The sequence below is a fragment of the Microtus pennsylvanicus genome, chromosome 12 (genome assembly GCF_037038515.1).
Source record: "Microtus pennsylvanicus isolate mMicPen1 chromosome 12, mMicPen1.hap1, whole genome shotgun sequence".
Lineage (NCBI taxonomy): Eukaryota > Metazoa > Chordata > Mammalia > Rodentia > Cricetidae > Microtus > Microtus pennsylvanicus.
The window spans coordinates 33,786,450-33,813,075 of record NC_134590.1 but is presented as its reverse complement, the minus strand read 5'-3'; the positions used below and the strand labels follow the sequence as shown (position 1 = coordinate 33,813,075).

The 26,626-nt window shown below is 42.5% G+C and overlaps 1 protein-coding gene across 4 annotated transcripts in view; it reads left to right on the top strand.

The window, feature by feature from the left end:
* The window catches only part of Slc30a9 (solute carrier family 30 member 9), a 55,849-nt gene extending 42,619 nt beyond the window's left edge, over positions 1–13,230 (top strand). For 2 of the 4 annotated variants that reach the window (XM_075943231.1, XM_075943229.1), the window contains 7 exons: positions 310–349; positions 1,608–1,679; positions 2,125–2,232; positions 3,791–3,956; positions 7,931–8,060; positions 10,450–10,563; positions 12,311–13,230. In XM_075943231.1, coding sequence (XP_075799346.1) covers positions 310–349; positions 1,608–1,679; positions 2,125–2,232; positions 3,791–3,956; positions 7,931–8,060; positions 10,450–10,563; positions 12,311–12,355 — 675 coding nt within the window. In that variant the 3' untranslated portion in view covers positions 12,356–13,230. The remainder of the gene's footprint in view (positions 1–309; positions 350–1,607; positions 1,680–2,124; positions 2,233–3,790; positions 3,957–7,930; positions 8,061–10,449; positions 10,564–12,310) is intronic. The other 2 variants (XM_075943232.1, XM_075943230.1) reach the window with 1 other exon arrangement.
* Positions 13,231–26,626: the final 13,396 nt, after the last annotated feature.

Genomic DNA, 26,626 nt, shown 5'->3' with positions numbered 1-26,626 from the left:
CAGGGTTCCTCTGCAAATCCCTGACTGTCCTAGAACTCACTCTGTAGACAAGGCTGGCCTTGAATTTAGAGATCTGCCTGCCTTTTGCATCCCTAGTGCTGGCATTACAACCGTACATGACTATACCTGGATTCTGTCTATAATTTATTCTCTTCCTCTGAGTTGTTTACTAACAAGATCCTTAGTATCTAGCTTGAATTAGCACTTATATTTCAATTTTATTGGATATTGCAAATTTTACATATGAGTAAGCTGTAATTCTTCAATGAAATACTTGGTTCATTATTTGTTTTACTTCTTATTTTCCAGGCATATTGTATTTTAGCAGGATCTTTGGTATCTGAAGGAGGTATGTACTGTCAAAAATGATTTATTTTCAGTTTACTGTATTTGAAAGCCCATTCATTACAGTTTGTCAAGTTGTAATAGTACTGTGGAGGTAGGAACCTAAGTCTTGTCTGTTTCTCAAGGTAGAAAGTCTCTGGAGTGTTTTGTGGGTGTTGCTGTATCGGTGAGGGCAAGGGGAATGGGCTGTGTTCATGAATAGCCTATATTGCTCAAACCATTGGAAATAAAAACATAATGATACTAACTTTTTAAATTGGTTTTTAGCAGTGTTAATCAGAAAAAAGCTGTGTCTTTACAAGAAGAATAATATTTTCTGAAATATATTACTTCAAGAATATTGTAAAATTCTTCCTTCCTCCCTCCCTCCCTCCCTCCCTCCCTCCCTCCCTCCCTCCCTTCCTTTCTTTCATTTTCTTTCAAGACGAAGTTTCTCTGTGTTGCTTTGGAGCCTGTCCTGGAACTGGCTTTGTAGTCTAGGCTGGCTTCGAACTCACAGAGATCCTCCTGCCTCCGCCTCCCGAGTGCTGGGATTAAAGGCAGGACCACCACCGCCCAGTTTGTGACATAGTTTCTAATATTAACATAAAATACCTAATTCAGTATTCTTTATCTCTGAAAGATTATTACTTTCTGTATTTGGTATTCCCTTCATACATATTTTTAAAAGATTCATTTGTTTGTTTATTATTAATTAATTTTGTGCAGGTGTCTGTGTAAGTCTGAGTGTATGTGCGTGTGTATGTGTGGGTACCCACATCTGTGGCATGCAAAGGCCAGAAGACGGCACCAGATCCCTCTTCTCAGAGCTGGAATCACAGGTGTTTGTCAGATGCCTGGTTGTTCTGTGAGGGCCGAGATCTGAACTCTAGTCTTCTTACCCCTAAACCATCTCCTTAGTTCCTCATCCATTTTTAAAATTCATTTGATTTGTGGTTGGCAGGTTATAATTGTACATTTATGGGGTTTTCCTCAATGGATAGACCTCCAAAGATTGGAGGGTCAGAAGTGATGATTCTTAGTGAGTGCCACCCAGTTGTGGCTGCTCGATTGGCAAAGGCTGTTGCTGTAGTAATTATGTTTAGCTATTATGGTTTGAAATAGGAGATTCATTTTGTTATAATGGCTAATTACAGTCTTGATGGTGACTGTTAATATAGATTCTCATTGCCCACTCTGGTGTTCTATTTGTTTTTGGAGGGCTCTCTTTAAAGTTGGAGACATGAAGTTTCTTCCTTGCTAATAGGGTGTTTCTCTTTCAGCAACACTTCTTGTTGCCATAAACGAACTTCGCAGGAGTGCTCAGGCCAAAGGAACATCATTTTATAAGTATGGTATGTAGTTTAGAACCAGGTATTTATTTTTTTCTTTTGTCCTGCTGAAAGTATTTAGTGCTATTGCTTTGTTGCTAAGAAATGATATAAAACATGTCTCACTGTCTTCTGTATGTGGCTCTCAGAAAACAAATTATCTCTGTTAAAAAGAATTTTTGAGCATAAGGATGGCAATTTGAGCATAGGGATGTTTTCTGAGCATAGCAATTTGACTTAGGTGAGCTATTATATTTCTGCATATACCTGTATAATTCGGAAAGATAATTTTACTAAGTTATTATTATTAACATTTGAGATAATAAATAGGGTTTTAAAAACTATAATTTGTAATATATCCTTGTGTTAATCGATTGATTTTGAATGGATAGTTATTGAAATGGCTTCTGGTAGTGTCAAATTAAGATTTCAAAGTTCTCTGTTCTTGTCTCTTGCCACAATGATTAAGTCATGGAAAGTCGTGATCCCAGTACAAATGTTATACTATTGGAGGACACTGCAGCTGTCTTAGGAGTGATAATAGCGGCCACCTGCATGGGCCTCACCTCTGTAACAGGTAAGTATTTCTTAAACTATGTGTGATTTTCTTCTATGGGGACTTGGTGTGCAGATTTCTCTGAGTTAGATTTATTATCTTGAGATGAGAAGTAAAGGAATTAGTAGATTATTGTAACCTAAGTAGCAGTGAGTCAAAGTTGGGGTCTCTCTGAACTCTGGGGATTCAGAACTGTTGGGATTTACTAATGGCAGGGGCCATTAAGGTAATGCAGAGACTTAAGCACATATGCACTGGAGCTCTTGTTCACATGTCTTCTTGCTTCTGGTATCAGGAATGACCTCTGCTGCCTTCATAGGCCTAATTTTCCTCAGGTTCTGCCCACTCATTTTGGTAGCTTGCCAAGTTTTTTGTGTGCTGAAAGGCAGATTGGAACAGAAAGCTCATTTTGTTTTCTAAAAGAAGAACCATTTGAGTGTTTGTGAGGTCAGATTCTCTTGGGATTAACATCGTCCATGCATTCTCATTTATGTAAAATTACGTCAGATGATGAGCTGCCGCTGCATTCTTCAGTGGAACTAGGATGCTCTGATTGACCTTTACCCTGCTTTTGGTCATATGTTATTGATAAGCATTCCCACCTCACCCCAGAGGGTTGCACTATATGACCTAGCTAGCCTAGCCCTGTAGATCAGGCTGGCCTTGAACTCAGAAGAGGTCTGTCTGCCTCTGCCTTCCAAATGCTGAGATCAAAGGCTATGCTAATGACTAATGACCACTTCTTTTAACTTTTTATTTCTAAAGAGCACTATTTAATTTTGGATTCCATAATTGGAACTCTTATAATGGATTGTGCTTTACAAGTAGATCAATTAGGAGAGATTAATTTGTATTTTGTTTCATATACTTCGACTACATGTTAATAAAACTAGTACACAGTTGATATTTTTAGTAAAATAAAAGTTTTATATTAAGAATTTTAAAAGTTAAATAAGGGCATTGAGATAGCTCAGCAGATAGAGGCACTCAGGGCCTGAGTTTATTCCCTGGGACCTATGTAGTGGAAGAAAAGAAACAGGCCCCCAATAGTCTCCTGACCTCCATGCACATGCCACACCGACACTAAAATGATTTGGTTTTTGGTTTTGTTGGTTTTTTTAAGGTTTTGTTTTTTTTTTTGAGACAGAGTCTCACTATATAGCCCTTGCTGGCCTAGAACACCCTATATCAGCAGTTCTCACCTGAGGGTCAGTGACCCTCTTGGGTCACATACCAGATATTTACATGATGATTCATAATAGTAACTAACAAAATTACAGTTATGAAGTAGCAATGAAACAATTTTATAATTGGAGTTACTGCAACATGGGGAACTGAATTAAAGGGTCCCAGCTTTAGGAAGGTTGAGAACCACTGCTCTATATAGACCCAGCTGGCCTCACAGTCATTCTCGAAAATGCTGAGGTTAAAGGCATACACCTGCCCCTGCTAATAGTAAGACTGCTAGCAGCTGTTAACAGAGGTAACTAAAGGAGCCAGGAGTGAATGTCAGAAATCTTGGTTGTTTCCTCTCTATAGCTCACTGGAATGATAGAAATACTTTGGTTTCTTCTTTCAGGCAATCCACTGTATGACAGCCTGGGTTCCTTGGGTGTGGGCACCTTACTAGGCGTGGTCTCAGCATTCCTGATCTACACTAACACAGAAGCTCTCCTAGGAAGATCTATACAACCAGAGCAAGTGCAGCGACTTACTGAACTCCTGGAGAGCGACCCCTCAGTAAGGTCAGCCTTGTCTAATGATGCTCTCTGGTGTCTCACACAAACAGTGAACTGTTCCTCAAGGGAAGAAAGTATATGTAGGAAACCCCTTGTAAGTTTCCTTTATTCAAACTTAAATAGGAAAGTATTTATTCTGTTCCCTGTTTTGGTTTTAGTCTATTTCTGTTGCTGTCATAGAATACCAGAGAGCAGGTAATTTGTAAACAAAAAAGGCTTATTTAGCGCATGATTCTCACACATTCTAGCAGGAGTCTTAATGCTGCTTGAACTCAAGGTGGAAAGTGAGGGCACATATAGAACAGAGAGAATGGCGGGGACGGGAGTTGATTTGAGGCAGCTGGCTCCTGGAACTAATGAAATCCTAAGAGCAAGAAATCAGTGTCCTCCAGAGGTGGCATTAATCTACTTGTGAAGGCCCCACCCCACACCACACGTAAGCCATACTGAGGACACAGCATGAATGTGCATACAATGTTATAATTGAAACCCTTGAAATTTAAAAATTGTCTATGCTTGAATTAGTAAAACAGTAGTGGTTATTGGACTTATATCCTAAAATCTATATATTTAAGTTTGCAAGTAATTAGTTAGATCATAATTTGAGGTTGAAGTTGACTATTTCATGTGAAGTAACCCATTCATACTTTCTCTACAATACTAACATTGTAGAGTGAGTTGGGTGCAGCATGTATGAAGAATCGACACTTGTTATATATTTTTTATTTGTATCTTGGGGGACATGGTATTTTGTCCACGTGTATGTCTGCGTACTACACGAGTGGCTTGTGTTTGTGGAGGTGAGCAGAAGGCCTCCTCTGGCACTGCAGTCACAGGACTGAGTAAGCCTGTGGTGCTGGTGCTGGGATTTGAACTCGGGTCCTGTGGAAGAACCTCCAGCGTTCTAAACCTTTGAGCCATCTCTCCAGCCCCTGTCAGTAACTTCTTTTTCAGTAAATCCATGTGGACATGAGCTTTTCTATATGAATCAGGTTTTGTTTTTTGTTGTAGTTGCTATTGCTTTGTTTTTTTATATAATTCCCTTACTTATTATAGACAGTTACACATTTTTTTTTCCTGTATTACAAACCTTGGGCCTCGAATCTCCGGGGCAAGTAACTCAGGTGATGTTTCTTACTGGGCTACTTTAGAAGTTTCTGTTTATTTTAGAAACCTTTCTTTATCATGTATAATATGTGGGGTTTTTACATGATTCCTTTGAAATATTTTTCTTTAAGGTTCATAATGCCACATCTTTTGTTTCTGATTATATTTGCTTAAGTCTCTACCCCTACCCCTCGCCGCCACTATTTAAAAATAATATTTGTCATTTTGGTTTTATTGGCTTTGTTTGCCCATCCTCCTTTTCATTCATTTCTTTAATCGTTACTCCCTTCCTTCTGGTTGCCTTGTGTTTAGTTTGCTCTTCCCCATTGTCTCTAGGTGGTAGGATAAGTTTTCTAACTGACTTGGTACCATTTCAAAGCAGACATTCACAGACAGAACTTGTCCCAGCCTCTGCGCTCTCTATACCCAGGATTGTTCTCCTGCAGCGTGTTCTCTCCTCTCAAAGCATCTTCTCATTCTGCTTGTTTAAAATTTCATTTTTATTTTTTAATTAACATATAATAATTATATGTATTTATGATATTTCACTACATTTGTGTAGCATCTGATGATTAGTGGATCAGATCTGTGGGTATTCTTTGTGCACTTGAAATACTCTGTTAGGCAGGGAGTTTTTTGTAGATGTTAGTAGGGTTAACTGGTTTATCGCCTTCAAAACTCAGTCTTCCTACTGATTTCATGCAACATGAAAATATCTCGCCTTTGTCCATTTTTGTTTGTTTTGGTGCAATTTTGCACTATTCTAATTAAAAGCTAGTAAAAGAACTCAAGCAAACGTGAGTTGTGTCCAAGAGTGAAGATACATGGATGGTATCTTTGGAAACCAGGAGTGTTGGTGATCGAAATTCATGCAGTTGCTTTTTTTTTTTTCTAACAGTGTATTAGTTACCTATTGCAGTCTGACATCTAGTCCAAAGCCAGTGGTTTAGGCACTGTCTTATTATCTGATAGTATCTGTAGTCAGGGATTCAGGCTCTGCATGTGTGGCTCCCCTGCTTCAGTCTTTCTCACAGACTGTATGCTACATGATTGACTTGTGTCCTAGGAAAGGAGCTGATTGCAAGCTTTTTGATGTTGGCAAGACCTGATCCTTTGCCACATGATGGCACTGTGCTTAGTCAAAATGTGTAAATTGATGGGCACTCATTGAATGTGAACAAGAAAATAGTGACAGACACCTGCCTGATAAGGGAGATGACATTCCATCACTTTGCTAGATTCTCTTGGTGGCTTGCATCTGAGGAGAGGGGATCACACAGGATAGAGGAGGCACTGATCAGCAGGAAGATCTTAGAGGCTGCTTGACACAGAGAGCTTTCTCTCTGCAGTTAGCTCCAGGACATAAGGAACAACCACATCAGAATAGCGTCAGCCATTCTTTAAGTATTAAACAAAGAAAGACACACCACAGTACTTTGTGAGGGCAGAATGCAAACAAATGGAAAAATAAGATAATATCTTGCCAATCTGGACAGATTTTATTTTTAACTTGAGTATCTGTAGCTTTGGAGCCATTGGGTCATTTGTTCTCATGTCATCCCAGGAAGTTAATAAAGCTTCTTGTGTGGATTAGAAATCGTGGACTCGGTCAATTCAAGATCACTCAGAAATTAGAGTCCAGGGTTGAAAAGAGTCCAGGGTTATAATAGCATGTAGAGTTTTCAGGATGCAGGCTTGCTTTCTTTCTTTCTTTCTTTCTTTCTTTCTTTCTTTCTTTCTTTCTTTTTTGTTTTTTTTTTTTTTCAAGATAGGGTTTCTCTGTAGCTTTGGTGCCCATTCCGGAACTAGCTCTTGTAGACCAGGCTGGCCTCGAACTCACAGAGATCCACCTGCCTCTGCCTCCCGAGTGCTGGGATTAAAGGCGTGCGCCACCACCACCCGGCCAGGCTTTATTTCTTATGTATTATGTAAATTATATGTATTTCTTAGATATTATTTCTTATGTAAAGAAAGCAGATTGGACTGATCACAGGTAGAGGCTTCTCAACAGTTCCCTAGGGGAGATTTGCTCCTTGGGGGTTAAGGTTAGAAGGAAGCAAGCAGTTGATGCTTCATCTGCACGCCCTTCTGGAAGGGAGACAGAACTGTGCAGTAGACTCCTGGAGGCGAGGAGCCCTGGTGAGCCAGGGCACTAGCTGGGCGGCCTGAGAAAATCACCTTCTGTAGATATAGATGCCGCCTTATGATTGGTCTTAGTTGGAGCCATTCATTCCGTGACTGCCTTCCTGTCTGTGCCACATTGAGCTTGAGCATGTGCTCATCATTGCCCTCATCGGCCCTGAGCGTTAGTTTTATTCAGCCTGTTCTAACATTAACTGCAGGACTGAGAGACGCTGCATACCAGCCAGCACACGAGCCATGTACACCTGTGGCGGAGCTTGCTTGCTCTGCTGTGCACTGGCGCTGGTTTGAACCTTATGGCCACAGAGAAGGAATGGAGGGAGGGAAGGAAGGAGGGGAAAGGGAGGTTTGCATACTCAAAGATACTGTTATCAACAAAAATTTTATTTTTATAAATGTTGAGAAATTATTAAGTAGATAGACTATGGGACGGTTTATAAGATTAACTTGATACTGATTAACTTGGTACTATTTTGGAAAAGCACTTTAGAATTAGTAATTTTTTTAATATATAAACTTTATAACTCATGTATGTAAATTATTATAAAACAATATTTATTATGCTTATCCTTTTGTATGGCATTATGCACAGAAACCAAACTAGATGGTCAGTCTTAGAAAGTGATGAGCTTGGTGGTAAGTGGTCTGCAGTGTTGCTGGGGAAGCCGAATTCTCTGCCGTGAGAGTATAGATGTTACACTCAGCCTTACCCGTATTGTTATTAATCACAGGGCAATCCATGATGTTAAAGCCACAGATCTGGGCTTAGGAAAAGTCAGATTTAAGGCAGAAGTCGATTTTGATGGACGAGTTGTTACACGATCATACTTGGAAAAGCAGGATTTTGACCGCATGATGCAAGTAAGTTTCTGTAGTCATCGTCTTCTTCTGTAGCCCACCATTTTAAAGTCTCTTTTTGTGTTATTGTCTTTGAGTCACTTCAACTGTGAACTTCTTAGTTCCCAAGTCTGTTAGAGAACTTTTTTATAGTGGGTCAGAGGAGACAGCCAAATGAACAAATGTAATCATTAAGTTGTTAATACTTGTTACATGTTTTATGTAATCTACTCTCAATAACTTTGTATGGTGATAAAATAACAGGTTCTAACAGACAGACAGACTTAGCAGACGAATTAGCTTATCTAAGGTTTCAGAACCAGGAAGTCACATGAATCTAATCTTTAACTCCAGATCTATACTTTTTATTAAGAATACAGTAGCACACCTGCCCACTTTGCTGTTTTATTTTCTGTGAATTAAGTTACCAGAATCCAAAACTGGTGAGTAGAAAAATAAGTGTAAACTTTAAATTGCGTTTCTGAGTAGTTTGTTGGTTCCCAAGACATGAATGTTCCTTCCCTTAGCATAGCCAATCTGTGTGTGCCACTCAAGCTGAGCTGGTGCAGGAGAGGAGAGGTGTGTTCATTTAACTTGTATATTGTTACAGTTGTATTTTATTATTATTATTGTTAATCTACTATGCCCAATTAATTGATTCAACTTTATCATTGGTATGGATTTTGTATATGAAAAAAAATAAGATGTTTAAGATCTCTGTGCTGTTGGGATAAAACCTCAAAGATAAAGGGTAATGCTGTAATTTAGGAGACAATTTGTAGAAGCCAGCAGTGATCAGAACAAGTATTACTTCTTTTTTTTTTTTTGGTTTTTCGAGACAGGGTTTCTCTGTGGCTTTGGAGCCTGTCCTGGAACTAGCTCTTGTAGACCAGGCTGGTCTCGAACTCACAGAGATCCACCTGCCTCTGCCTCCCGAGTGCTGGGATTAAAGGCATGCACCACCACCGCCCGGCAAGTATTACTTCTTGGTTTGTTAGATCTTAACACCTGCTATGTAGGTTGAGTATCCTAGATAAAAAATACTAGGGAACTGAAATGTCCGCCATTTAATCTTTTTTAAATAGTTGTACACATTGAGTTCTTAATCCAAATGTCAAAAGGCCTGGTGTTTGGCTTTGTTGTTGTCATTTTGTTTGAACCATGGTCTGGTGTAGCCTAGGCTGGCCTCGAACTCCCTGTGTACCTCTGAATAACTGAACTTCTGCAGCTCTTGCTCCTCCTTCCTGGTGCTAGGATTTCAGGCATGTGACACCACGCCTAGTTTATGTATGCTGGGGACTGAGCCCAGGGCTTCATGCGGACACCCACCAACCGAGCTACATCTTGCCCTCGTGGTTTTGAGAGTCATGGCAGTGCTTACAGAGTGGTAGACTTCAGAAGAGCTTGGATTTTCAGATTTGGCGTACTAGTTAACTCTGGGGATGAGAATGAGATTTAGCAAAAAGGCTTAAACTGTTTTTTTAATGATTTCTTCCAAGACCTTAGACAAACACAGTATATGTTTTTCTAAAATATGAATCTGAAAATACTATTTTCCATGTTAAACAGAAACAATGCTACGAACTAGGTATGGTAACACAAAACTATAATCCCAGTGCTGAGAAAGCTGAGACAGGAGGATCATGATTTTGAGGCATCCTGAGCTCTATAGATTCTATCTCAGAAAGAAAGGAAAAGAGGTGATGCCTGGTGGCATTTCATACGTGTGCCTAGGTCATGTGTGTAAGTGCCCTGGGCAGGTGTGGACAGCTAAATTTAAGGTAGATGAAGACTACTAAGCACCTGCTTTAACTTCCGTAGATAGCTCCAGGTTATCCTCCAGAGTGTGTTCATTCTCTCCCCATTCAGGATGGCAAAGGTTCTAGTGCATGGGTTTTTTTTAAAGGACAGAGTCTCACCACGTAGGGCTGGGGTTGACCCAGAACTAATTATTAGGCCAGATAGCCTGCAACTCAGAGAGATCATGTGACCCTACCACACCCAGAGACCTTGAGTTCTCTATCCCCCGTTTCTACCTCTAGAGCTGGGCTTCCTGAGGACTATGCCAGGTCTTCTGTGCCATTATTTATCATGTGTTAAAAAAGTCTTTCTTTTATCACTTTATCATAAGAACATTCTAAAGATTTTGTGACTTAATCCACTTTGAATTGTTTACTTGCCATACTGAAGTAAAGGTTAGCTTCTTTATTATTCCGGAAGGCCGTTGTCCTGGTTGTACTTGGGGAACAGTCTTTGCCTTTGCCTGCAGCTGTAGCGCTCTCCCTGCAGAACACTCTTTCTGAGCTGTTTAGAAACAAGGGATTCATTGCCTTGGCCTAAAAGGTTTTTTATATATATATATATACCACTGTCATTTTAAAATTCTGTTTTTCTGCTTTCATTTTCTTTATAGGAAATTCAAGAAGTAAAAACTCCTGAACAATTAGAGGCCTTTATGCTTAAACACGGAGAAAACATTATTGACACTCTAGGAGCTGAAGTGGACAGGCTCGAGAAGGAGCTGAAAGTAAGATAGAGTTGTCAGTAATTGTCTTCTGATAACAACAGCTGCTTTGGGAGTCCTTATTCTGTGTAGATACCAGGCAAAGTGTGTCATGTGTGTATGTGTGTACTCTATTTTATCCCATAAAGTAATTTGCAGGCAGAATTTGATAGGTTAATGACACTCAACCAGTAAAGTAGGGAATAATGGTATGAACCTCTTTTCAACTTCAAATTCAGTATTTTTATCACTGTTCTTCCTAGCTTGCATTTAAGGTAGTAGAAGGTATTTTGTCTTTAAATAGAAAACATTTCAAAAAGATTCTAGAGAAAAATAAAAGGAAAACTTGAGATGTTAGTCAGAAGCAGAAAGACTGGGATATAGACTGATCATGCCTGTGCTTGCTTCTGTCTGATTGGAGGCGGTTACTTTATTAGCTTTTTTACTGCTAGTACTGCTTCAGATGGTTTTTGAAAAGGCTTACTTACTTTTACTTTATATGTATGGATGTTTTGCCTACATGTGTGTCTGTGTACCATACGTGTAAAGTGTCTGCAAAGGCCAGAAGAGGGCATCAGATCCTCTGGAACTTGAGTTACAGACAGTTGTGAGTTACTTGAGGCTTCTTGGGACTGAACCTGGGTCCTCTGTAAGAGCAGTAAGTGCTCTTATTTACTAAGCCGTCTCTCCAGTTATTTCACCTTTTTGCAAAAATGCTTGAGTAGAAAGGATTAGAAGCCAGTAGCTGTCTTAATAGAAAACAGTTAGATTTCCTTATCTGTCTCTGCATTCAGTCTGTGATGCATTTTCATAGTTTTGATTAAAGAACATGAAGTATTATTCTACTTGTTTGCTGGCTAATCTGAGTCTAGCCTCAGGGTCAGAGAAAGCCTTGTGTGTGCATACGTGTGTGTGTGTGTGTGTGTGTGTGTGTGTGTGTGTGTGTGTGTGTGTGTGTTTAATCACTTCATTGTAAAGAACTTTCAAATAATTGGTCATTGTGGCATATGCTTTTATTCCCAGCAGAGGAAGACAGATCTCTATAAGTTTAAGGCCAGCTTCTTCTATATCTTAAGTTGCAGGAGAGCCAGAACTATGTAGAGAGACCCTGTCTGAAACAAACAAACAAAATCCCAACAACAACAACCAAAAAAAAAAAAAAGAAAGAAAGAAATCACATAGTTAAATTAATGTAAGCCACTCAAGCAAGCACTTGTGCCGACCCAGAGCCTATACATCCCAGTGAACGTTTGTGTAATTACAGTCACCATTGCGAAGCTGGGGGTGCTTCCCTAGCAATTACATTTTAATTGTGTGTGTGTGTGTGTGTGTGTGTGTGTGTGTGTGTGTGTGTGTGTGTTGGGTAAGGACAGGCTTAGTTAAAAAACTTATCTCCACTTTTAGCACAGTGCTTGCCCTCGACTATATGGACAACTAAACTATATCAAGCAGTGTTTTAAATGTTTTAGTTCTAATTGGTATTGTTTTGCAGTGATTTTCTTTTCACTGTGTAAAGGGGTATTAGGGTTTTTGGTGCTTCCATGATTGACATATACGAGATCTGTCTTTGTATTAGCACATGAACAGACTCAGCGAGGCAGGGTTATTTCCTGTATGGTTCATAGTATATTCACCTTGATAGTTTTCTTATGCATAGACTCCACTTGATAGGATAGTAAATGCTTTTAGTTGCTCTAGCGACCAGAAAGAATTTTTAAAAATGGGGTGGAGGGTGTTGCTGTGAATAATGTGGAGTTTTTTTTCTTTGCAGAAACGAAATCCTGAAGTTCGGCATGTAGATCTAGAGATCCTATAGGTCTGATGAATGAGTCACTTGGGACATAGAGACATCTTCCTCCCCACTGAAGGGGAATCGGTGCCGTCCAGAAGCTGTGCTTCTTAAGATGGATGGGATATTTCATGTGCTGAGCAATTGAAGAAGCCACAGAACTAAAACTCCTTTCTTCTAATCATGTCTTCATGCTTCTGTAGGGACCTTGGCTGCTTAGATCACCCACAGTTCTCATTTTAGCCAGTCTGTATCGACCGTGAATCATGTTTCCTTTCTTAACATGGTAAAGTAAGTGTTCCCCATGGACTTGTAACTTCGGGTACCTCTGAAGATGTTAGTCCATCGAAGTCTTCTAATCTTGAATACTCTGGCTAAACCGTGTTGTGTGGTTTTCAAACAGTCACCGTGTTTTGAGGTCTGTCTTTCCTGCCCAGTTGGGAAAGTATTTCTGTATACTTTGTGGTTTCCACCTGAACACTGAGAGGCGCACTCTCCTAACTTCGTTATCCACAGATGTTCATTCCAGAAATGGCGCAGTCCTGAATGGAGGGGAGACGTTTCAGCATCTTCTGGATCATAGTAGTTGCCACTTTGTAAACTTTCTTTTTTCTCCTTTATTTTTTTTTTCCTTATTTGGCTTAATTTTTGTAATGTTAAAGACACAATCCTAGATGTATGACTCCTTTTTTAACTGGCTTCAGTGCCAGAGTGTTTATTTACTGGGAATGATGCATTTGTAAATGTCCTAACTTTCTGTAAAGTGGACTAGAAGTATTTATAATTTTAGAGACAGGATAGCATTTTGTTTTTAATTTATTTAAGAGAAGGCACTACTTATGTAAATCTGAACTGTGGGATACTTTTTGCTTTGAGGGAGAAGTAAATCTCTTACACTGAAACTCGTGTGGCGGTTTTGTGTGCTGTCGGGGCCAGCTGTGTGTCCTGAGCACTAAGTCGGGCATTGAGCAGAGTTCATTGCTGTAACACATTATGTAAGCAGATAGCTCGCTGATGACTGTAAGGTAGCAGGGGAAGAGATGTTCAGTTTAGTAACTGAAGACTCAGTGAGAAGCTGCAGCTGTCGCCGCTCAGACAGCTCAGAGATGTGCGAGCAGCGAGCGCCGTTCATACGAGCAGTGGCTGCTCTCTGGGCGAGAGCGCTGGGGGCGCAGCCCTGACAGCTCTGAGTTCAGTGTCTCCAGACTCTCTGAGATGGAGGTTTGTGAATTACAGAAAACTGTAATGTGGAAACAAAAATAAACCTCTGCTTAAAGGATATGTTAGAGTAGTTTTGATCCGGAAATGACAGTTGGTAGGAAATTGTGAGGATTTATGCAGTGCTTTGTGTAGCTGTAGGGAGCATGCTTATTACCCTTCGAGTTTTGTTGCTGACTTCTTTCTGTGGAGGTCAGGCCAGCCTGGAACTCACTGCATATAGCCTAGTCTCTCTGAAGATATCAAATTGGGGCCAGCAGTGAGATAGCTCATTGGGTAAGAGTACTTGCCACCAAACCTGCCAATGCAGGTTTGATCTCCAGGACCACTTACGGATGGCGAGAACTGAGCGCTCTGTGTGTGCCATGGTGTGCCCCTCCCCACATTATGTAAGTACTTTTTTAAAGAAATAAAATAGTTGTGCTGGGTGGAGCTCACTGATTGAGTATTTGCCCGGTATGTACAAAGCCTGCGCTTGACCCATGCCCCTAACAATCAGACAGCGTAAGTAACACATTGGACTTGCTTCTCTGCTCTACAGTTCCGGAGCCTTCTTTCTTAACTGTCCTCACCTGTTACGACTCCCCTGTGGTTTCAGTTTCTTCCCGCATTGCACACTCGCCACTCCTCTTTCCATGCCCCTGCCACAGGGAAAGTGCTGAGCTGTATCCTGCTTCCTCTTAAGAAAATTCACGTAACTGGACAGCAATAATTAATCCCCTTTTAAGGCCCTCAAAACAGACATCTAGAAGTTATTCCAAGTCGCGTAGTATTCGAGCCTGAAGCAGTGCCTGCTGTGGCACACACAGGCTTGTACTGAGTTCTCCAGAACCTGTGGAAGGCTGGCTATGGCGTCCCAGCTCTGCCATCCCGTGCTCCTTCAGGGAGGAGGCAGGCACAGGAGAGTAGAGGGCAAGCCGAGGGGAGCAGCAAAGAGACTGTCTCAAACACGGCGAACCGCAAGGAGCAAGACTGTCGTTTGGTCCCTCCCCATACGTGTGCAAACATTGTCCTCATATGAAGAAGTACAAATGTACATGCTTATGCAGAAAGGCCAGTTCTCATATTCCTTTGAATTTTTAGATCTGATTCAGGTTAAGGGTATAGCCCTAAATGATAATTTGCACATGTCTTTCTAGTTCTGATATTTTAAAGTTTGTTTGTATAAATCTGACATATCTGTAAGTATATGTGAAACCAGAAAATGTATGATCTCTATTTACTTTAAAGCCAGTGAGATAGATGGCTTAGGTAAAAACACTTGCTGCTAAGCCAACCTGGAACACACATCTGTTAAATGTTATGTGCCAAAGCAAGGCTTAGAGAAATATTTAATTAGAGGAAAACATGGGAATTTGGAGAAACTAGATCTTAGTTTTAAAGAAAGCGTTACAAACTTCCTGGCTTTAATCCCAGTCAATAGCGTGCATACGGGCTGGCGCATGTGCATCACAGCATGTGTGTGGAGGTCAGAAGGCGACTTGCAGCATGTGGTCCTCTGCTTCCACCTGCGCCTGACGCAGAGCTTCTCTCATTTCTGCGCCTGTGCCCCATGCGCCTCCCGTAGCTCAGAATAGGTTGGGATTACAAACTTGAGCCACCACACCAAGTGTTTTTACGTGGCTTCCAGGGGTGGTTTGTGGGGCAAGCACTCCTACCCTGTGGGCCATCTTGGCAGCCCAGGAAACGTTGTTGCAAGTGGAGCATCTTGGTGGCCAGTAGTATCCATTGTCAAAGAGGTAGGTTCCTGAATGTATGCTAAGGAGCGCCTTAATTAGAGTCACATTGGAAAATTTCCATAATTCCTCAAAAGTTACTCCTGATCGCCTAGTGCCCAAAGGTAATCGTCCCCTGAGTCATCGAGAGAACAGAAGGGAAGGTCTGAGTTCTCAGTGCACAGCTTGTCAATGCCATTTTAGTTAGCTCGTAGCTGGAGTATACTTCTGCTCAAATTATGCCGTCTACAGAAAGACTGACAGAAAAGCCACAGAGAGTTTATACCATCTCAGATCACATCTGTAAAGTCTTGGTGACATGTCTCTAAAATGTGATGATCCCCAGTTTGCCAAACTGTCAGAAGTCAGTGAGGGGAAGAACTGAAGGTAGAGTATCCATATGGATTCACTCATGTACTCTGTCTTTCCCTCGGTCTACAAGGGTTGTAAAAGCTCTGTATACTAGTGAAGCTCTTCTGTTTATAACGTGCTCAGCAAGATTGCAGAGATGTCTCCATTTCTCACAAGCTCCTGCTGTTCCCCAGCTCCTACATCAAGTTGCTCACATGCATCTGTAACTCCAGTTCCTGGAGATCTTGCGCCCACTTCTGGCTTCCGAGTGCACCATGCACATGAGTGGTTCATATACATACATGCAGGCGCTCAAACATGAAAAAAAATTTTTTTAAAGAAAAACTAGAATTTAAGAATAAAAAGCGCTCAACCAGCTGCCTGTTTTGTGTTACCAGAGTAACTGCATTTCTAGGAGGCTATATTATGCTCACCTATGGTAACTAACAGCAGAGCTCTGTTTAGAGGAGGTCCAGCTAAGTCCTCGGTGGCACTGGCCACATTTTATGTGCTCTGCAGCCAGTGTGATTACTGGCCACTGTGTTGCATAGGACAGGTAGGTATAGGACACTTCTCTTGTGCCTGGCAGATCCTTCCAACGTGGTAATCCGAATGTCTTTACTATGTAGCCGTGGATACTGCACAACAGAATAGAAGCTAAGCTGCTTTTAGAGGCAGAGGAAGGAATGGTAGCTTTCTGTCTTAGTTAGGGTATCTACCTGGGACGCGACACCTTGACCAAGGCAACTCATATAAAAGAAAGGAATGTGGGCTTGCTTACGGTTTCAGAGTGCTCCCACACTCCCCCATGTGGTGCGGGAGCAGTTAGCTGAGAACTTTACAGCATGATCCTCTGGGCTTGGTATGAACTTTTGAAACTTCAAAGCTCACCCCCAGTGACACAGTTCCTTCAACAAGGCCACACCTTCAAATCTTAATCCTTCTTAAATAGTTCAGCAATTGAGGGCTAAGTGTGCAAATATATGAGGCTATAGGGACTATTCTCACTCAAACCGATACGTCCGCCCCCCCGTGTGTTAGTACGTGTGCTGTGCAAGTTTATGTGTGCAGGTGCTCATACAAATGTGTGTGTGTGTATGTGTGTGTGCATAGGCCTGAAAATGACATTGTCTTCTGCTGCCTTCGTACTGAACCCAGAGCTCACCAGCTGTAGCTAGTCTGGCTCAGCAGCCTGTTCCCGGGTCTGGAGCATTGGGATTACAGGTGTTCGTTGGGCCTGCCCAGTTTTTCTGAGGCACTGGGAATCAAAATGCGGGTCCTCCTCACACTTGTAAGGCAAGCTCGCACTTCATCCACAGAGCCATCCCCACGGTTCAGCTTGGCTCTGACAAAACTGCATTGCTATAAATAATTAGCCTGTGGGCCATTTAAGGATACCAACTCGTGTTACTTTGTACAAGTCAATTTGTCATTTTGAAAATGAAGCTTTTGAACTCCTGTCTCTTGTTCATAATCGTGCTAAACATTCCGGAACAAACCGGCCCTAAAATATGTTCTTGAGCCCTCATCACTTCCTGCCCAGCCTGGCAAATGATGTCATTCTGTGTTCATGTGAGTTTACTCAGGGTCCACCTAAGCACTCGGTGAGTTTGCAGACGTCACCAAAAGCTCTCCCAGGTGAGAGCCGGGGCAGATGTGCTCAGCTAGTGCAAAAGAAGTTTCAGGTCTACAAGAAATGAACTCTTGAATGTTGTGTAAATGACGTCTATGTCGGAGGAGCTCTCACTGTGATGACGTGCTGCTCCACAGCCAGCGCCTGTCATCTACGCCGATAAATTTTATTTGAAAGAAATGAACTCTCAGCCGCTCCTGAAACTCTGGTGGGTCAGTTGAGGTCTGTAGGGCATTAAAGGGAATGCAAACGTTTGAAGAGGCAAGGAATCACTTAAATGCATCTAATTTTCTTATCACATTTCCTTTTTTAATTTTAACTTGGGGGCTGGAGAGCTGGCTCAGTGGTTAAGAACACTAGCTGTGCTTCCAAAGGACCCAGGTGTAATTCCCAGCAACCACATGGCAGCTTGCAACCTTCTCTAACTCCCAGGGGATCCAATGCCCTCCTCTGGCCTCTGGGCATTTCATGCACCTTGTGTACAGACATACATGCAGGCAAAAGACCCATGCATATAGAATGAAATCAGTTCTGTCACTTATGTTGTGAGGGTGGGGGCCAATGCTATGGTATTCGCATGGTGGGCAAAGGACAGCTTTCCCTCTGGTTGCAGGATCTGCCTTTTTTTTTTTTTTTTTTGGATGCTGTACTGTGTACTTCTGGCTAGCTGACCTATGAGCTTCTGGGCAGTTCTGTCTCCAACTCCAGTCTTGCTAGAGAAACGCTGGCGTCATAGATACATGCCACCATGTTTGGATTTTGGGTTTTTTTTGAGACAGGGTTTCTCTGTGCGGCTCTGGCTATCCTGGAACTCTTGCTATAGACCAGGCTGACCTTGAACTCTCTGACCCACACCTGCCTATGCCTCTGGAGTGCTGAGGATTAAAGGTGTGTGCCACCACCGCTGGCCATGTTTGGCTTCTTATGTGCCTTCTAGGGATTGTCATGTTTGCATGGCTGTTTTTACCTGCGGAGACATCTCACTGGTCTATTTTCTGTATTCATTAAGAACTTATATCAAAAATTTACTGAACAGCTGTGATGGACAGGTGCCAGTTGGACCCTTCTAGAAGGAAGGTGATCGTAGTCTTACTACCTACATAAGATGACTCCTTTCCAATAGTCTTGGGTGGTGAGTATTGCATGCTGGTCATCCCCTTACCTAGGAACCAGGGCAGCATGTGGCTGGCGCCTTGGCTTTTTTGGAGCCACTAAGGCCATGCCTCAGAACAGCAATGGCCAGGCTAGCTCTAATACAGAAGATGCTAGAATCCTAATCTGATCCCGCTTAGAGATAAACACCCCGAGCTTATACTTAGAAGATTCATTTATACTTCCTAAGCAAGTGCAGTAATCTTGACCAAATTTCTGGATTTTGATGAATGTAACAGTTCTTACTCATTTTAAGAAAACACACTAGAATAGTGATCCCCAACCCCCAGCAGAAAAAAGAAACCGTAAAAACAAAACAAAAATATCCTTTAGAGATTGACCTCCTTCCTGCTTTTCACTGCTTCTCGGATTGTCTAAGCACTGCCTCGGCTCACTTGCACTTCCTGACATGGTCTTCTCCCACCAGTAGTGTCCGCCTCATTGCGCCAAACGTTTGATGGAACTCCCTGTCCCACCTTCTTCATCTTCTCCCTGCTTCGTTGTTGGCTGTAGCGCTTCCTGGCTTACTCTTGTTCATCCCCACCAGAATGTAAGGTTCTCGAGAGCTGGCTTTCTAGAGATCAAGGTACTCAGTAACTCTGACCAAGATGGAATAGTATCTCATGCTTGGTGGTTGGTTCCAGAGGATAGAAGAGGAAAAAGACACATGCTATGAAGGACTACACAAGAAGGGGACCCCGAAGATGGTCATCAAACAGTGTAAAAGTGTGCCTCTCAAATTGTTTAAGTGAATTCATAGTAATTTTCACATGACAGAACTGTATGTATGAAGACACTCCGACATCCTGATGGGTGAGCAAGTCGCCGTCTGTCCGGAGGATAATTTGGCCTGGTCTACAAAGTGAGTTCCAGGACAGCCAGGGCTATTACACAGATAGTTTCCAAAGTATGAGCTTAAGAAAATGTCGATGACATTTTAATAAATATCGTATGATTGTCTCTTTGAGACGAGGTCTTGCTACATATGCCGTGTTGGTTTGCAGTTCATTATACAGCTCAGGCTGGCCTCATGGCGGTGACTCTCCTTGTCCAGGTCCTCCCAAGCAGACGGCTGCAACAGTGTATGGTGATGACTGGTTTAGAACGTTCTCTAACAAGGCTGCTGTTTCCACGGCATGTTTGGGGCACCTGCTTGACAGTTGGTGGGAGTGTCTGGGGATCGTTCCTTTTTAAAAAGGGGCTTGATGAAATGATGGGGAGCTTCATCTTCTGAAGATAAACTTGATTCTTTTTGGAGGCAGTCAAAGCCAGTGAATCTGAGACTGATGAATACGGTGGATGAATAAGCAGGTTATTATTTGCGTTCAAAGAGAAGGAACACTGATAAAGTGTATGCTGCGTGTGTGGCTCACTTGCTCTTTTCACAGTGGGATCCCCACTCCCTCAACGCAGGTTGTTAAAATGAACTCATGGCCTGATGGCTTAGTGGGTAAAGACGCTTGCCACCAGACCTGACAGCCTGAATTTTATTCTTAGATCTCACCCAGTGTACAGTGGCATGGAGACAACCCCCCCCCCAATAAATCAATGTAAAGAAGAAATCTAAGTAAATTCATGTTCCTTCAAGGTAATTAAGCATAAGACTAATCTACAACTTCCTATAGAAGTTCAAGAATCAAACTCAATATTTTATCATCTTGATTCATTTTAAGAATGCATCGTCAATAAAAATGAACAGTGGGCTGGGCACAAAACTTGCCCAACATACGAAAAGTTCTGGGTTTTAGCTCCATACATAAAGCAAGCATGACGCTTCATGTTTGTAACCCCAGCACTTGAGAGGTAGAAGCAGGAGAACCAGCCTGGGCTACATGTGATTCTCAAAAATAAAATGTGTTACTTCAGCTTATAGCTGCTCTGCCACTTGGAGAAAATCTGTGCCCTTGGATATAGAATGTCACTTGAAGGCACACAGTGTAAACCCATAAACTTTATGAAGACATTACTAAAAAAAAAAAAGTAAAGAAAACAAGAGGTATATCTAATAAGCCTACAAAGGATATCGAATAGAACCATAAGTAAAAATACAATCCAAAACAAAGCAGATAAGAAGAAACTTTAAATAAAAAGGGAATTGGAGCTGGGTGGTGGTAGCAGCTCATGCCTTTAATCCCAGCACTAGGGAGATAGAGGCAGAAGAAGTAAGTTCGAGGTCAGCCTGGTTTACAAAGAGAGTTCCAGGACAGCTAGGGCACGGAGAAACCCTATCTCGGGGCAGAGGGAGAAGAAAGAGTGGAGGGGCATTGTATTGATAGAAAGCTGATGTCAATGTGGGAGATTTAGACGGAACTGCGTTGATATTCACACTAAATACAAATGGTCAAACACTTAGAGATCATCAGAAGTAAGCTCCAATTATATGATGCCTATAAAAACTACTGTAACTCACCTTATCTTAGCTCCATTCAAAATAGAAGCCTGCTCATGGTGGCAAAAATACTTGTACATCTAGCACTGGGGAGGTGGAGGCAAAAAGAGGAGAAGTTTACCACCAGCTGTGCTACATAGTGTGTTCGAGGCCATCCAGGAACACATAAGAGCATGTCTCAAAAAACCCCTCTGGGGTAGGGGTAGGTGGGGAAAAGAGAAAGAATGCATATAGTAGCATCAGTAAGGGTGTATTTTTAAAAATTATCAGGGATAAAGATTAACATCATGAAAAGGGGGTTAATTCTTCAAGGAGTCAAAATAATCCTAAATATTTATATGTAAATGCAGAATCTCAAAACACATAGGGCAAAAGTTACAGAACTGAGAAGAGAAATAGAGAAAATCCCAAGACACCTATATGCAACAATCAGCAAAAGAGGTAGTCAGAAAAATCAGAAAGTATTGGGCATGAACAACAACATCAAACACCCTTATATGACATTTGCAGCACCTTCCACTCAAATCAACAGTCTTCTGAAGGGCAATTGGAATGTTTGCCAATAAAGACCATCTGCTTGACTAAAAACAAGTCTTAATAAAATTAACAGGGTTTAAATCACACAAAATATGCTTCTTTTTTCTTATTTTTTATTTTCTATTTATTTTGTGGTATGGGAGGGGAGGCGGGAGCCAAATAAATTCTTTAACCACAAGGAAATTGTATTAAAATCCTATTTTAAAAACCATGGAAAATTAAATTATGCAACAGTAGCACAAAGGACAGGGATGGGAACCGAAGAACAGTGTGGGATGTCACACTTCATGAGGACGAGGATGTCACACTTCATGAGGACGGGGCAGTGTGGGATGTCACACTTCATGAGACAGTGGACTTTATTATAAGGCAGACTTCAAGGGGTTAAAGATGTGCATTGTCAATCATACAATAGCCCTTAACACACACACAGGGGCACATACACAAGCACAGGCTCACACACATAGACACACACACACACTGCCCATATGTACACTAGAGAACGCTGTGAGTCCTCTTGTCTGTGTCCTGCTCACACGTAAAGAGCGGTCTTGCGGCTAGTCACTGTCCACTACATATGCGGCATGGCTAGCTGTTTCTTCTTCCATCATGATCATCAAAGGCTCGGCTGTTATGCACTCACCAAGCCCAAAGCTGCCAATGGTCGTGCAGGTTAGCCATTAAACCGTTCTTTAAACTTGCGCATGTGATGGAGGAAGGTCATTGGCTAATTATAATAAAGAAACTGCTTGGCCCTCATAGGTTAAAACATAGGTGGGAGGAGTAAACAGAACAGAATGCTGGGAGGAAGAGGAAGTGAGCTCAGAGGCCATGCTCCCCTCTCCCAGGCAGACGCAATGAAGCAAGCCGCCAGGTCAGACATGCTGAATCTTTCCCGGTAAGCGCACCTTGGGGTGCTACACACATTATTAGAAATGGGCTAGTCCAGGTGCAAGAGTTAGCCGAGAAGAGGCTAGATATAATGGGCCAAGCAGTGTTTAAAAGAATACAGTTTCCGTGTAATTATTTTGGATAAAGCTAGCCATGCGGGAGCCAGGGCGGCCAGATTGCAACCCGCAGCTCCCACAACACGCATGCTTGGAGCAAAGTTATTTGTTTATATATTAATGCTATTGTAGAGCAGTTGTGGGTTAATTAAGTAAAGTAAATAACTATTTTATTTTCCTCTACCCATCCCCACCCCACCTTGCCCCAACTTCTCCCTCCCTCCCTCCCTCCTTCCCTCCCTTCTTCCCTCCCTCCCTCCCTCCCTCCCTCCCTCCCTTCCTTCCTTCCTTCTGCTGTGGATTGAGCCTTGGGTCTTGTCCATGCCTGTCAAGCAGCTCACAATCAAGATATATCCCTAACCTGACCCTGGCCCTACAGTCCTCCTGCCTCAGTCCCCCAAGTTGCTGAGGTCACAGACCCAGCCTCTATCACAGCTCCGGGTACAGCCATCTCAGTGTCCCGAATGTCCTTTGTGAATCATCCACTCGTCCCTCCCCTTCCCCAGATCCTGACAACCACTGAAGCTTTTCCTGTCTTTCTAGTTTTGACTTTTCCAGAATGTCATGTGATTAAAGACCCTTCTAAGACTGTCTTCTTTGGCCCAGGCATGTGTATTTCATCTCCTGCCATGTCTTTTGGTGACTCCACAGCTTTTTCCGCTGCGGCTCAACTCTTCTGTTCGTTGGATGTACCGCAGCTTCTACCCACTCACTCACTGAAGGGATGCTCGATTGCCCCAACTTTAGGCAATTAAGAGTAAAACTGCCACTAACATTTGTGTGAGTTGTGCTGGGATTGTAAAGCTCCAATGGGGTAATTAACCAGGAAGGTGATAGCTGATTGATTGCATGGTGTGCGGAGTTTTCTGAGAAAATGTCAAACTGATTTACAAAATGGCAGAACCGTCTCACTTTCTCCTCAGTAGTGAGCGGGTGTTCCTATTGCTGCCTCCTCAATTACATTCAGTGGACTGGAGCTCAGCTGTTCTTTGGGGAGAAGGTTCTTTTGTTTTGTGATAAGGTCTCATGTATCCCAGGCTGGTGTTAAATTTTCGACATAGCTAAGGCTGATATGAAACTTCTGACCCCCCCCCACCCCGCCTTGATCTCCCCAGTATTTACGGGTGTGCACTGTTGCAAGGAGAGGGCCTGCTTGTTTGTCCCGGCTGCCCCGCTAACTTACACCCAAAATAACCACACAGAAACTGTATTAATTAAAACACTGCTTGGCCCATTAGCTCTAGTTTCTTATTGGCTAATAAGAAGAACCTCCTGCACCAGTGCATCACCACCGCCAGTTTGTGGGGTCCTGGGGACTGAACCCAGGATTGTGTGTACACTCTACCATCTGAGCTGTGTTCTCGTTAGGCATGCACTCTACCATCTGAGCTGTGTGCACTGCTTACACATGTACCCTACCATCTGAGCTGTGTGTATGTTGGGCATGCACCCTACCATCTGAGCTGTGTGTACGTTAGGTATGAATCCTGCCATCTGAGCTGTGTGTACGTTAGGTATGAATCCTGCCATCTGAGCTGTGTGTACGTTAGGTATGCACCCTACCATCTGAGCTGTGTGTACGTTAGGTATGAATCCTGCCATCTGAGCTGTGTGTACTTGGGCATGTACCCTACCATCTGAGCTGTGTGTACGTTAGGTATGCACCCTACCATCTGAGCTGTGTGTACGTTAGGTATGAATCCTGCCATCTGAGCTGTGTGTACGTTAGGTATGAATCCTGCCATCTGAGCTGTGTGTACTTGGGCATGTACCCTACCATCTGAGCTGTGTGTATGTTAGGTATGCACCCTACCATCTGAGCTGTGTGTACGTTAGGTATGAATCCTGCCATCTGAGCTGTGTGTACTTGGGCATGTACCCTACCATCTGAGCTGTGTGTATGTTAGGTATGAATCCTGCCATCTGAGCTGTGTGTACTTGGGCATGTACCCTACCATCTGAGCTGTGTGTATGTTAGGTATGCACCCTACCATCTGAGCTGTGTGTACGTTAGGTATGCATCCTGCCGTCTGAGCTGTGTGTATGTTGGGCATGCATTCTGCCATCTGAGCTGTGTGTACCTTAGGCGTGCACTCTCTCATCTGAGCTGTGCCACTGTCCCTGCGTCTGTGTGACATGTCTAGTGAGTCACCAGCTAAGATATTTGGCCCATTTTTGAAATGAATCCTCCTTTAGTGAGCCACTCTTTAGGATTTCCATGTATATTCTAATTAACATTGGTAGACATTTTCTGCAGATCATGATCTATTCATCTCTTGAGAATATCTTTCACGGAACATAACATTTTAATAATCAGCTATCAATTCTGTCTCTTACAGATAATCTTTGTTGTCAATCTGAAGTCATTGCAGGTCTAGGTGCACATAGATTCTTGTTATCTTCTAGAAGGTTTGTAGTTTTGTGTTCCCCTGCACCTGAGTTAACAAAGGATCTCAAGGTCTGTGCTTAGACACATTATTATTTTTTTACAGGTTTGATGTCTAGTTGTTGCAGTACTCCTTTCTGGAAAAAGTTCTTTCCTCCATTGAACTTATTCATTTTTCTGTCTTTTGGGGGCTAGCGCCACACTGCCTTGATTTGCTACCGCTTTACAATGCATTTTAAATGAGGTTGTATCGATACCCAGTACCACAGTTGGACATAGCATGCCACCAAGTAAAAACTCCGGCGCCTGGAATGAGCTACGTCTTGTTGAGTCATTGACCAAAGAGGTCCCATAGTCTCCTCTCCCCGGACACATCACAGGCTATTGCTAAGGTTATTGGTTACTGTCCACAGGTGATATTGCCGAAGACAACACTTACAGAGAAGTTGAGCTGGCACCAAACGAGAAGCTTCACCCCTACTGACTGTTGTTCATGGTGCTAGAAGCTATCCTGGTACTTGAGGAGAAAAGTAATTATCACTATCGCCCAGCTACAGACACTGTGATGTACAACAATGGCCTGCAAGACATACCACTACGATAGTGGCCCAAATGTTTTTAGAGTAGCCAGTCGCTTTTTGATTAGCTTTAAGACCCTCTTCATGAGATGGAAAACATACCTGACACTGTAAAGTGACCAAGAACCTAGAACCAAGAACTAGATAGATCATGGGTCTCGTGGAAAACTTACTGCTATTATTCTGCTAAAACAGTGGTTCTCAACCTTCCTAATGCTGTGACCCTTTAGTACAGATCCTCATGCTGTGGTAACCCCAACCACAGAATTATTTTTGTTGCTACTCCATAACTGTAATCTTGCTACTGTTATGAACTGTAACGCAAGTATTTGAGTTTTCTGATGATTTAGGTCACTCCTGTGAAAGGGTGGTTCAGTCCCAAAGGGGAAGTGACCCACAGGCTGAGAACCATGCGCTAAATGACTCCTAATGACATATTGTTACACCCACGGATCAGTGCATCATTCAGCCCTCATCAGAGGAGCCCCTTTCTTGCAGTGGATGGGAGATAATACGGAAACCCACAACTGTCGTCATGTGGAGAGTGAGAGACTTTAGGACACACTGTCCTAAATGGGATGTCTTTATCAAACCCCTCCCCAAGGCTCCAAGCAGAGTCAGAAGGAATGTCAGAGCCAGAGGCCAGGAGAACAAACAGCATCTTCCAGGCACAGCAGACACGATGCACTTAGGAAGGTACAGAGACTATGGCAGCATGCACAAGACTTGCAAAGGTTCAGGCTAGGTGGGCCACAAGCACTGAGAGGGGGAAGAGGACACAGGGCTCCACCCCAACCAAAATTCAAATATGTGATGAGAAAGAGAAAATTAGCATTCTCTAGTGGAGTCACTAAGTATATCAACCACACTCCAGGGTAAGCCCACGCCCCGGAAGACACAAAACACAAAGCTCCATGGTAGATTTTTTGGGGGGGAGGGAATTTTTATTTCATTTTTTGTTATGTTTGGGGATTTTTTGGGGGGACGTCTTACTAGTTTTTGTTTGTATGTTTTGATTTTTGGTTTTTGCAATTCTTTTGAGAGAGAACATAAAGCTGGGAGTCAGGGAGGATCTGGGAAGAGATGCAGAAGGGAAATAGGATCACAATATGTTGTGTTAAAAATGTGAATAGAAAGATTTATTATATTCTATGTACATACGCGAGTCACCTGCACGTGTTTACGCTCACCATGTGCATGACTGATGCTCACTAAGGTCAGAAGAGAGCATTGCATCCCCTGGAACTGGAGCTAGGGAGACTTGTGAGCTGCCATGTGGGTGCTGGGAACCAAATCAGGCTTTGGTAAGAGCAGCAAAGACACTGGGCTCTG